Below are 12,933 nucleotides of genomic sequence, written 5' to 3'. Positions count from 1 at the left end.
TGAAAGAAACTCCCCCAGCCTGTGGGAACTGATGCTACCAGAGGTAGGGGTCACCAGGCGGGCCCAGGAGGCAACTGAGGCTGAAGTCTGCCTTTCTCTGGGGCTGGAACTAAAGAAAGCGGCCAGGAGATGAACTAAAAGAGCCAAGACACGTCCCCTCCAGCCCAGCCCTGAGAACCAATGCAAAGGCCATGCTCGGTGCTGCCTCCTGGAGGTGACGAGGGTCAGAGCCGCGTGGCCACCTCCACGGAGCCTGGGCACTCCATCTGCCGGCCCCCAGAGCCCTCCCACCCAAGAACCTCTGCTGTTGGCCCTCCCACCACCACACAGCAGTGTCCCTACAGTATGGGGCTGTCCTTGGGGCTGCCTCTCCCCTCTCCCCCCAGGACAGGGTGCCATTTTTGTAGCTCAAAGATGAACATGCCCCCCAAGCCAGCAGAACTCCCTGGACAGACATGTAGACATCTTCCCTGGGTCACTAAGGGGACTGACTGCCTTGGGGAATTTTGTAAAGCTCTGCCCACTGGCCACCTACAGCACAAGTTTACCAGACCTCTGGGAAGCCAGTGGGTATCCAAACCCTTAAGGCTCCAAGCAGGAAAGCACTGGATGCCCCCACCCCCCACCCTTCCACCGTCTGTCAAACGGAGCCCTGTGGCAGCACCAGTCCCTGGGCCAGGTGCTTTGCTGGCTCCCTCACTTCAAACCAACCTGCCCAGACCAGCTGGCCCCCAACACCAGGGTCCCTCCCCCACTGTGACCCAGACCCCTGGCACAGAACCAACTCGACCAGGAGGGAGCTGGAGCTATGGAGAGGAAGTGCCTGGACTCCAGGCCAGCTTCCCCCGCACCAAGGAAGGTTCCATTCTCAGGCGCAGACGCGAGGGAGGGAATAAAGAGCAGGGCTCCTTCCCTAGGCCTCCACATCTCCAGGAGAGGAACCCCTTCCAAAAGACGCAGAGGCCTTTGAAAGGAAAGGAAAGCAGGAAAGAGGGGGTCCCCAGCAGTTCCGGTGTCCCTGCCCGACCCCCTCCCAGCCCCGACGCTTCCCAGGGTCTGAGACAGCCGGCACAGAAGAGGGATGGGAAGGGTCTCCTGCCCACTGGCCTCCTGCCCGCCTACCCTCCCCTGGCTGCCATTCAGGATGCCCCCAGGACACCTTAGCTCAAGCAACACCCGGTTGGTCTACCCAAGGCTCCCCTGCCCACGTGCCCGTACCGAGAGACCACACAGGACACGTGGGCGGTCATTTCCTGCCTGAACCAGCCTTACCTGAGCGAGTCAGAAATGCTGGCCGCGGGAGAGGCGGGGCCTGCAGACTGCCTGTTCGGCCACGTGTGGAGCCCGAAGGAAAAGGGAGGGGGGGAGCGGGGAGGGACCTAAGACTACTCTTCCAGTAGGTGTGGAGGTGAGCGCTCACTCCTCACCTGGGCTCTGAGCAGACTGGTCCCTGCAACTGGGAGTGAAGAGGTAGGTGGCTCCATTCTTTAAGGAGGGCAGGCAGTGGGAGACCTGTCACCCCCTCCCCAGCTCACTCTTTTAACCCTTGGTCCCCACTTCTGCACAGTTCCCTGGGGTCCGTGCAGACAGAGGGAAATGGGAAGGAGGTCATTGGCTGAGAGAGATGACCCCCCCATCCCACCCCACCCCCATCAAGCCTTCTAAGGCAACTATTCCTGGGTCCCTCGGGGTGGGGGGGAAACCTGGACCCAGGGATGTGGAGAGGAAGGGACAATGAGCATTCCTAGAACACTAAACCTGGCCCCCACCGCCCCCATGCTGCTGCTCTAGAGGGATGGGGTCCCACCTGGCTTCTGCTGCCCCAGGGCCTGCTGGCTAGTCCTGGGTGGGAGGGAGGGAGCAGTCAGGGGCCACTCCTCCTGGGTCACTCACTCCTGGGGTGGGAGTGATTTGGGTATTGAGCAAAGTGTTGGTGGGCTTACCCTCTCCCCTCCTACCTCTAGGACCTGGGCTTGTCTGAGGGAGACTGTAAATGGGAAGAAGAGGTTGAAGGAAGAGGCAGAGGAAGGGATTTGCCAGTGGGGGGCTTACTGCCTCTGGAGGTGGCTTTGGGAACAAAAGGGGGGGGGTGAGTTGGGATCTAAAGAGGGTGAGTGTGAGGGTGAGGGGTGAGAGGAACCTGCAAATAGGAAATAGCCGGTAGTGCTCCCCCCAACTCACCCTCAGTCTTGAGTCTCCCCTACCGCTGAGAGGAGGGGGAAAGGAGGGTCCAGGGTGGGGGAGTGAGCCACAGGTCAGCCAGTTGCAGTTCAGGAGTGTTCAAAGTGAGAAGAGTTTAAAGAAGAGCCCACAGCTCAGTGCCAGGTCTGCCCCCCACCCCACTCCATTCCAGGGTCCCAGGAGGGGCAAGGGTGGGAGGGGTCTGAACCTCTGAAGCAGCAGCATAGGGTAAGAAGATCCTGGGAAGGGGAAGGCAAGACCGCGTGGGGTCAAGTTCCGTGTCCTCTGCCTGCTGTGTCTGACCTTGGGCAAATCCCTAGGCCTACAGTAGCTGTACCTATGGCACCGGTCTGTTGAGAAAACGAGAGCCTGAATACTGAGTGCTGTCGCTATGCCCCCATCATACAGATGGGGAAACTGAGGCCCAGAGAGTACAGGGCACTTGCCAGGGGCGGCACAGAAACAGCCGCTAAAGCAGAAAGGGACTGTGAAGTCGGTATCAGTAAATCTCCAGAAAGCCCTGCAGGGTGCGCCATGGTGGTGCCCTGCCAAGGTCCTGTCCCCACTCACCGGGCCCCTTGGAGCCTGTGGGGGAAAGTTGCTGTCCTCAATTGCCCCAGGGGGAGGAGCAGCTGGTGGGAAGCCCAGCTCCCTTCCACAGCCATTTATAGGCAAGCTTCCTGACACCCAGGATGCCCCTCCTTCCCTGGGACCTGCAGGGAGAAGCCTGGCAGCAGGCCTCCCCAGAAGCTTTGGTGGGGGGTACAGGGGGTCCAACTTAGCTTGCTATGCGGCCTTGGGCAACTCCCAACCCCTCTCTGGGCTTCAGGTGTCCCTCTGCATTGAATTTCGTGTAGCACAGGAGCTAAGGGTCCAAAGCCCCACAGCGTGGGTTTAAATCCCAGCTCCACCATTATGCTTGGTGCGTGTCTGGCACAGGTTTCTTAAACCCGAGTCTTAGTATCTTCATCTGTAAATAGACTGAAAACAGAGGCTCAGTACCCCCTAGGGTGGTGGGGGAATTGAGATGCCACACACCCTCTTCATCTAGCCCTGCTGGACAGAAATACCACAGTGGAAGGCTTTAGTAAACAGAAATCTACCCCCCACAGTGCAGAGGGCTGGAGGTATGAATTCGGGGTGCCAGCTCCAGGGGAAGGCCTTTTTCCTTCTCTCAGATCTGGACAAAGGTCTTTGTCTCCCAGCATCCCCCGGAGATGCACCTGTCTCTTGGCATCAATCTTCCTCTGAGTCTAGGAAGTTCTCAGCACAGGGACCCCGCCTGCAAAGGTGACCCACCACTCTGCGCTTCTTTCTCCGTGGTACTGAGGTCCCTCCCTCTCCGTTCACTTCTCTTTCCTTTTCTCGCTTGTAAGGAAAGGGTGATACAGACCACGCCCCGGGGAACTCCCCTTACATGGCACTAAGGCCGTGATCCAGGTAAAGGTGGTGACTGCACTAAGGGTGATGTGCACCCCACCCCAGTCCTGCCTCATTAACATAACAAGCAACCTAATCCTCTGTCACATAAACGAATCCTGACTGACTCCTTACTCAGGGATCGAGGTTAGGATTACAGCTCATCACAGCTTGGAGGAGACCAGCAGGGTTCTGGGAATCCCTGCTTAGTTAAGTGGACACATATGTAGGGGGTGCCATTCGAGGCGATCCATGAAGCTATCTGCACCCAGTGAATGCTCAGCCAATGGGGATCGTCATTGTTAAGCCCTGGGCAGCCTCACTGCCATTGAGGGGGGTTAGATTCCTTAAGTCTTCTAAGCAGTGCTGAAAGGTGCTCAATTGCCTTTGCAAGACCGTCTGTCTCCTTGGTTCTGCGCCTCTCTCTGGGAGGGCGCGAGGCAGAAGTTCATACTCCCGTCTCACAGGTGAGGATGCCGAGGGGCAGAGGCCCATGGTAAGGGACAGTTTGAGCCCGGATTCCAGTCTAAGCGTCCACATGCCAGAGTTCCCATCCCTCTCACTTGCCCCCCTCCACCGCCACCCGCAGTGGCCTTTTCCAGCACCGAGCTCTGCCTCCCTCCGATGCAGGTCTGGGTGGAGGCATCTTGAGATAGGGGAGAAGCAGAGGTGGGGAGCATTAAGATGGCACAGGCAACACCTCTTTCCCAGCCCCACTATGAGAAACCAGCACCTGGCCTTCAGGTGAGACAACGAGCAGAACGTTCCAGTCAGGGAAATGAGGCAGTTGGGACGAACCCCTGGGGAGTAAATATCATCCGAGGGTGCCTTGCCCTTGAGTTGAGTCCACAACCCTGAGCTCCACCAGCTGGCTCCAAACCCCTCAGCGGTCTCTGCTCCTGGAGGCTGCCATGCCTCTAGATTTCCCCGTCCCCTGCACACACACGTCCCCTGCACACACACGTCCCCTGCACACACACACACGGTAGCCCCCACTGGGAACTCACCCTGCATCCCTACCGGAACTTGCCCTGCTCAGCTAGTCCTGTTTCTCCTCATTTCCCTTAACCGGTCCCTTCCTCCAGGAAGTCTTCCCTGACCACCCCATCAGTGCCCCCAGAGTCCCTCCATGCCCCTCCTCGCTGCATGATCGCTCAGCACTTGATGGGTCCGTTTCAGACAGGACTAGGTGGAGTAGCAGTGACAGGCGTGACCCCACACCAGGCAGCCTGAGGTCAAGGAGTCTCTGACCGTTGCTGGCAATGTGACCCTTGAGGAAAGTTAACTTGCCTCTCCAAGTCTCAAGTTCTCTTGTTGTAAAGCGGGATAATGCTAATACCTACCTCACAGAGGTATTATAAGGATCTTTTTTTCATGTCTGACATGACCTTGTACATCACTGAAGACTCCAAGTGGACTTCCATTTTAATTTTCCTCCACCCTTGGCCTCTCAGACCCATATTCAGATCTGCAGGGTGAGGAATCTGGAGAGGGTTTTTTAGTTGTTTGGTTTTTGTTGTGGGTTTTTGTGTGTGTGAGTTTGCTTTGGGTTGTGTTGCTGGTTTTGTTTTGTTTTGATTTTTATGACTTATTTTTTTTCCTGTGAAAGGAAAAAAAGAATTATAAGGATTTTTAAAAGGCTTTGTGCGTAAATAGCAGTGCCAACATGCTTCATAATCCCAGGTTGGTACAAAGAGCCAACAGGCTCGGCTGCTGACTGAAAGGGAAGAAGCTTGGATCCACCGAGAGGTCCCTTGAAGCAGGGCCCAATGATCCACGTCCAGCAGTTAGCACGGGCAACTGTGTGGAGCACAGTTTCCACTCTCGCACATACTGGGTCATCGTGAGCAGGCATCACCTCGGTGGTAGCTGGTTTTTTATACCTGAAATCTGTGATAGCAGGAGAAAGGCAGGGCTTCCCAGTCCTATAAAATGTTACAGTCTCGGAAGCCCCCGAGCCAGTTCTACCCTGTCCTATAGAGTCACCATGAGTCTGTGTGGACTCCAACACAGAGAGAGGGAGGCCAGGGCTCCTGGGCACCCCCACCCGTCTGGCAGGAGGTCTCACGGTGGTGACCTCCAGGTTGCTATGATTCTGGACGCAGGTCACCCGTGATGGAAGAAAGGCCTGGTGAACTGGTGCTGAACATTAGCCATCAGAAACCCTACTACTCGTGGTCAGTGAGGCTCAGGAAATGGATTTCACTTGCTCAAGGTTACACAGCTAATAAGGACCAGGAAGCACATCCAGGCAGTCTGACTGCAGAAGCCCTGCTTTTGAGACAATGAATATATGTGTGCCTTTGTGGAAAGGCCCCGTTTCTGCTACAGAGCTTACTCATCCCCATCTCCCGGGCTCTTTCAGGTCCTGAGAGCTCCTTTTTGGCAGCAAGACCTCTGGAATGTTCTTGAGGCTGGCTGGAAGGCAGAGGTAAACTCTGGGGTCCTCATCCCCACCATGTCACAGGTGATAGCCAGCCCCCTGCTGGCGGGAGCCCATGCAGTCCGCATGGCTCCCCACGAGGAACCCCACAGGGCCCTGCACCCAGCCCCCAGCCGTGGCCTGCCACCCCAGTGCCCTTACTACACCACAGAAGGCTGGGGAGCCCAGGCTTTCATGGCTCCCCTGTCCTGCAAGGGGGCCCCCAGCAGCCCTCCGCAGGCCCCACAGGCTGGGGGCAAGACCGAAGGCCTTCTGCAGGCCCCCAGGGAGCAGACTTCAGGGGGCCCAGAGGACCTTGCTTCCTGTATTGACTTCTCGCTGGAGAGCCTCCACCAGATGATCCTGGAACTGGACCCCACCTTCCAGCTGCTTCCAGCGCGGGCTGCTGGGCCCCCGGCTGAGCCTGCCCAGAGCTCAGCCCTGAGAGAGAAGGAGGAGCCCGAAGCCTTGGGTAAGGAGCCGGGGCACAGGGCCAAGAGGGGGGCCTGGGGACCAGAGCTCATGGAGAAGGCAGGCTTTCCTATGAAATCAGAGGAGCAGGGGACACGGTTCTGTTGGGAGGTGCTGGGCAACCCTCAAAAAGCAACGTAGCCCGACTGCTGCCAAACAGAGATAGATGCAACGTTCCCTCGCTGGCCAATTCTGTCTGGTTCTTGGGTTTGGGATGCATGACTACCTGCTCTGTAGGGCTTTCATGAGAATTGCAACAAGCTAAGGCCATCTGTACGGCTTCCAAACGTTGGTGGAGAAATCCCAGTATCCGTTCATTCCCGTTTTTTCACAAACTTTCTGAAGTCTGCTCTTAAGGGCCCAATAAAATAGGGGCCCTGGACTCCGCTACCCTGGAGTATCTGTAGATCCTCGGCCAGACCCCTGAAATTCCTGTGGGATTTCAAGGCCTGGGTCCCTGTGTCTGCGGAGCAGTCTCTCTCTGGAGAGGCCCAAGGTGAAACCAGTGGCGTTAGAGACACAGAACTCAGTCTCTTAGGGCAGGAATTCTGTTGCTTCCAAGCAGAGCTCCCCTATCAAGTGTTGACAGTGGGCTTGCTTGGGAGGACAAGAAGAGGGGAGGGAAGAGAAGCCCTGATTTGAAGTGCTTGCCAATGTCCGTGGTGCCAATTCTCTCACCACGGCTGATTTCAGGCTGCCACCAAGATGCCACCAAGGGTAGAGCTAGACAGGATGCGCAGGTATAGCAGGGCCCGTCTCTCTTATTTCTACCACGCAGCTATAACACCACCACCACCCCCACCCCACCACCACCCCGGGGTGAATATCTGCACTTGGAGGCAGGCAGATCTTACACACCCTGCTTGCTTCATCTACACCTATAAAATAAAGACCGTGAAGAGTTCTTACTTGAAAGGCCACTGCACAGAATTAAAAGTAATAAGATTGGCTGGCTGCTTCTCATGCACGCTGGCACGCGTGTAAGTCACTATAAACGGTGGCGATTGTTGTTAAACAGTGGGGTTGCGTTTAGGGCCTGCTCCAGGGTAGGGCTGGGCTCTGGGGTGAAGGTGAGCCCAGCACTCAGGTCCTCTGGTGCCCCAGCTTGCTCTGTCTCCTCCATCCCAGGTTGCCTGCCAAGCCCATTAAAGGAACCACCTCCAGCCTTTGAGAATCTTTCCTGCTTCTTAGGGCCAATCATGGGCTCATTCCTGCAGGGAAGGTGCCTGGAGCTTAATTACCCTGGCTTTTAAGTTCAAAGCCCAAGGAAGGGGGTTCAAAGCCTCAGAGCCAGCGGGGACCAGACCAGTCCCAGCAGTGAAGGTGCCCAGGGCAGAAGTGGGGCCGACCTAACCTTTCCTCCAAGGGACTGACGGGCAATGGTCTGTGTTCTCAGATGCCCTGAGCACGCCCTGCCATTGTCAGGACCTGTCCACCAAGGAACAGGAGGTGGGGGTGGGGGTCAGCGGTGGCCAAAGGGTCCTGGCGAGTCTGCCCAGCTCTGCCCTAGACCCTTAGGCAACAGGGGGGCTGGCTTCATTTGTTTTAGTCTCGCCTATAACTTCCATCGGGACACAAACAATGCTGGGAGCTCACTGCCTCCTGAGACAGCGCAGCCGGTGAGGTGCCCGTTAGGAAGCTCAGTCCTGCAACTACGAAGCTGCTACTGTACACGCAGTGATAGCAGGTGTCCTTTCTCTTCCATCGTGGCCTCCTGGGTCAAGGCACGGCCACTCCACACGTCACTGCGCCTGGTGACAGGGGTGTCACACAACCAGCTCTGGGCACCTTGGGGGTTTCGTCTAGCTAAGGATATGCTGGGGTCCCCGGGTGCTGCAAACCATGAAGCACCCATTTACCAGCCGAAACGCTGACAGTTCAAACCCATCCTGAAGGCACCTCACCAGACAAGCCAGGCAATCTGCTTCCCAGGGGCCCAGCCTGGACACCCCCGTCACAGTTCTAGCTGCCATCCTGAGTCAGAATCGTACTCGACTAACACTGACAGCAACCACACTGGTGGGGGACACCCCCAGCCCCCGGGCTATTTTTCAGTCTCATCCTTTCCTACTTTGAGGTGTCAGAAGGAAGTCATTCCCGCATCATTTCGGTGGCAGCTGATGTTGACTGTTTCTTTGATGCCCTAACTCGGCAACACTCAGAATTAAACGCTGGGCAGCATGTTGATTTCTCAAAAAACCCTAACCAAACTCACTGCCATCGAGTCGAGACCCAGTCATGATGGCCCTTTAGGGCAGGGTGGAACTGCCCTCCTGGGTTTCCAAGAGAGTGTGGCAGGAGAACGCCTCATCTTTCTCCCTCAGAGCAGCTGGTGGCTTTGAACTGCTGACCTTGTGGGTTGTAGCCCAAAGCACAACCAAGATCCCGCCAGGGCTCCTGCAGGCAGGCAGGCAGGCAAGCAGGCAGGCAGGTAGATTATCTGAAGTCCTTCAAGGAATGCATGATTCCATCCCGGGCCCTGCGGTGGCAATCACCTCACTCGCAGGTGAGGTTACTGAGGCTCCCACAGGTAGTCCTCAGATCTGCCATGGCCTTCGTGGGCTTCTCTGCCTCGGAGCGATGTCCTTCCTGCCTGCTCAGCCTTCACAGGGTCAGTCTGTCTGCAGCCGGCAGAGACTCGGCCTCCCCAAGGTACCTGCCCTTCCCCTGGGCTCAGGCCCCTATCCTTGTGCGGGCCTTCCTTAAATGTTAGGGGCGTCTTCTCCCACAAAGAGCCGGGCTCCTAGAAGCAAAAGCTTTCTCCCTTTCCTTATCCAGCCCCTCAGTCTATGGAACAGGCCCCCACATTTATTTTTCCAGCAATATCTGCCAAGCAAGGCAGTTTGCCAATCCAAACTGAAGAGGGCTTAATAACTGCCTCCCTGCCCACCCCTCCCACCTACCTACCCCTCCACCCCTCTGCCTGCCCTCTGCCAGTACCTGCATCCATCCAGTGCTGCTCAGACTTGCCCCACAGGCCCGTAAACGGGCGGCCTCACCCAGGTAATAGGGTGGGGGCCTCTACCTCCCCCAGCCACATCCACCGCAGGACAATTCGGGAGTGGGGGGTGACTCACTCACAGCCCAGGCTTCCGCCCTCCCCCATGCTGCCCTGGGTCTTGAGCTAAGTCAGTGAGTGGGGGGACCCAGACCTTTACCAGGTGGAAATCACCCCCCGAAGAGGCAGGCCCCTAAGCACCCTGGAGCTGGTGTCCCGTGTCGTACCTCTGACCCCCGGCTGTGTGATTCTGGGTGGCTCAGGGAATCTCTGTGCCTCAGATCGCTGATGGACGAGAGGCACGCACAACACCTCCTACTTCCGTAGACTGGGGGGGGGGGGTGTCAAGGAGCTACTAGAGGAAACGTGTTAGGGGTGGTGTCAACCCGGGCCGCCCAGTAAGTACAGCGACCCCCTGATGTAGTGGTTTTGAGTTAGACTTCAATCTGCAAGGTCCAAGGTTCAAAACTACCATTCAAACTACTTTCTCCCTCTCGAAAGGACAGTTCAAAAGTACTTTCTCCTGCTCTTCGGGAGGAAGACGGGGCTTCTACTCCCATAAAAAGTGACCGTCTCAGAACCCCCAGGGGCAGTTCTACCCTGTCCTACAGGGCACTGTGACTCGGCCTCAACTCGATGTCAGGGAGTTTGGTGCTTTCAAATGGGTGTATTAAATTGGGGTCCTGGGGGGGCCCCCAGGGCCTGCAAATCCTGCAAATAGGCTTGAGTTAAAGACAAACCACCCGGCACGAAGCCAGGCACATGGTGGGGGTCTCAGCACATGTTCGCTCCTGCCCCTCTGGTCTCTGAGCCTCGGTTTCCTCCACTGGAGAAGCAATGCCTGCCCTGCCTGTGGTGAGTTTCAAGGGGACGATGGATGCAGACACAAGCACGTGCTATAAAAAGAGAAGCTGCCTGGCCAGCCACCCCACTTCCAAGAAAAAGATTCTCCTCCAGAGCCCACAATCCATGACCCCAAATATTCTCCTCTGGCCCTCCTCCTCCTCAGCAGAGGGGTCCCTACCTTTACCAGAGAGAGGGCTCCATTTGGCCAACAACACCCCAGAACAACAAGCAGGCAGCCAGACCATCTTTCACCCTCACTACAACCTTGAGAAGTTTGAGGTGGCCCGCTTCACAGGTGAGGAAACTGAGGCTCAGGGAGGTTAGCAAAGTTATCCAGTGCCTCTGGGCTGGAAAGGGGCCAAGGCAAGACTCACACCCAGGTTTGTCACCTGCAAAGCCAGGCCTGCCCCTACCCCCTTGGGATGGAACCCATCACCACCCCTCACGGTCCACGCAGGCTCAGACAGAGACCAGGTGCATGATCAGGCCCTCCCCGGGTGCAAGCTGGGACAGGCTGAGGCTCCAGGCCCAGCAGAGGGAGGGGGTGGGGGAAGATGGGCAGGAGCCAAGGAGATGAGGGTGTGGCTCTGCCCGTTTCTGTCCTCAGACAGCTCAGGGGCCCCACTGTCTTTGCCAGAACAGCACCAGCCTGGGAGGAGGGGTGTTGATCTGCACCGTGGAGAGAACTCCATGGTACCCCACTCCAGGGAGGAGGGAGACAGGCATGGAGTGGAAAGAAGCCAGGGATGAGAGCCAGGCGGCACCCACTAGCCAGGGCCCCCGCTGAGCCCAGCTCCAGGCTATACTGCCCTCAGGGAGCCCTCTCCCTAAAGCTGAGCTTCTCAGGTGTGGAGGGGCGCCCAGGATCCCCAGTGAGTCACGGAAGAGCTGACCCTGGCTTGGTCGACCTGGGGGGTGCCCAAGATTCTGGTGAGGGTGCTGAGGGCCAGGGGCGACATCACTGAGGCTCCAGAGTAGGGCTTCCCATCTTGGCTGCGGGTTGGCATCACCCAGGAAACGGAACAAACCGAGAAAAACAAAACACAGAGGCCTGGGTCCACACACGCCCGCTGTACCCCCCCACCCCACCCCGTGCCACCCCCGGAAGCATCCCATGTAACTGGCATCGGTATAGCCTCGGGAGATACATGTACCACCAAGGGGGAGGGCCCTGGCCTTCATGGGAGGTGCAGAAGCAGGAGCTGCTCTTACATCCTGAGCAAAAGAGAGGTGTCTCGGGGTAACCCTGGGGGGCTCAACGAAGCAGCCATTCCACCCCGGGAAGTGGGGTCCAGACCAAGGCGAGGTGCATCTCCACTACCAAGTTCCTACTGTGTGCCAGGCACGGTGCCAGACTGCTTACATTTGCCCATGCCTCCTCTACTGTAGCACCAAGACCCTGGGAACGGTTGCCCCATGCTAGAGGCATGGAAACTGAGGCTCTGGGCGGCCAAGTCATTGGCTGAAGTGGCTCAAACAGGGGCAGGGCCAGTCTGCCTGAGTGCTCGGCTCTGCCGCTTCAGCAGCGCTCTGCTTCCCTCCCCAAAGATATAAAGTACATCGAGGTGACTTCCACCAGATCGAGGTGCCACGATGGTTCCCAGCGCTGCTCCAGCCTGTCGGTCACCCCGCCCTTCGGCTCCCCACGCAACGGCGGCCTCCTCCTTTCCAGAGACGTTCCCCGAGAGACCCGGAGCAGCAGCGAGAGCCTCATCTTCTCCGGGAGCCAGGGCAGGGGATACCAGCGTCCCCTTCCTCATCCCTCACATCCCCCTAGCACCTCCATCCCTTGCCCGGGGAGCAAGGCCCTGAGCCCTCGGGGCTTGGGCTCACCACTGGAGGCTTCCCCAGGCCTGGAGAAGGGTCCCCGGGGCCCAAGCCCACAGCGGGGCAGCGAGGCCTCAGTGCTGTCAGCCAGCCCAGGGTCTGACGTCAGCTACCTGTTTGGAAGGTAAGCCCGCTCCCACTGTGGCTTCTGGCACTGCCGCCTGCCACAAACACACACGCAGAGCCTAAACCTTGCACGCTCTGCGTGTGCCCCAAAAGTAAAGGGGGGGGCATTCTCTCCGTTAAAGGCATGGCAACCACATGGGTCTCAAGCTTGTCTAAAGCCAACGGTTCTCATACAGTTCCTCATGTGGTGGTGACCCCCAACCATACAATCATTTTCGTTGCGCCTTCATCACTGTCATTTTGTTACTGTAATGAATCTGCCCCTGTGAGAGGGTCATTAGACCCCCAAAGGGGTCGCGACCCACAGTTGAGAACTGCTGTGTAAGCATTTGGAACGTGATTAAGTCCACACACATCTTAACTTACATCCACCTCTTTGGGAAAAGAGACTGCTTTTTTCATTCGTTTTTTTAAACTGTTCGTTTTGCTTATTTATATTTTTTTATTTATTTTAAGATCACTTTATCTGGGGCTCTGACAGCTCTTATAACATTCCATCCATCCATTGTATCAAGCGCATTTGTACATAGGTTGCCATCATCATTTTCTAAACATTTACTCTCTATTTGAGCCCTTGGTATCAGCTCCCCTTCCCCACTCCCACCCTCATGACCCCTTGATAAATTATAAATTATTGTTATTT

General features: G+C 57.0%; 1 protein-coding gene across 1 annotated transcript in view; it reads left to right on the top strand.

Annotated features, from left to right (window-relative positions):
- Positions 1-1,439: 1,439 nt before the first annotated feature.
- The window catches only part of TNS4 (tensin 4), a 22,074-nt gene continuing 10,580 nt past the window's right edge, over positions 1,440-12,933 (top strand). Inside the window, exons 1-3 of the mRNA XM_004707451.2 lie at positions 1,440-1,470; positions 5,966-6,494; positions 11,886-12,288. Of these exons, the coding sequence (XP_004707508.1) occupies positions 6,059-6,494; positions 11,886-12,288 (839 nt within the window). The 5' untranslated portion in view covers positions 1,440-1,470; positions 5,966-6,058. The remainder of the gene's footprint in view (positions 1,471-5,965; positions 6,495-11,885; positions 12,289-12,933) is intronic.

This window comes from Echinops telfairi, unplaced genomic scaffold (assembly GCF_000313985.2).
Source record: "Echinops telfairi isolate 266 unplaced genomic scaffold, ASM31398v2 ScPeMD7_7458;HRSCAF=8496, whole genome shotgun sequence".
Lineage (NCBI taxonomy): Eukaryota > Metazoa > Chordata > Mammalia > Afrosoricida > Tenrecidae > Echinops > Echinops telfairi.
Note: the sequence above shows the minus strand (reverse complement) of the source record. Positions and strands in the feature narration are given on the sequence as shown.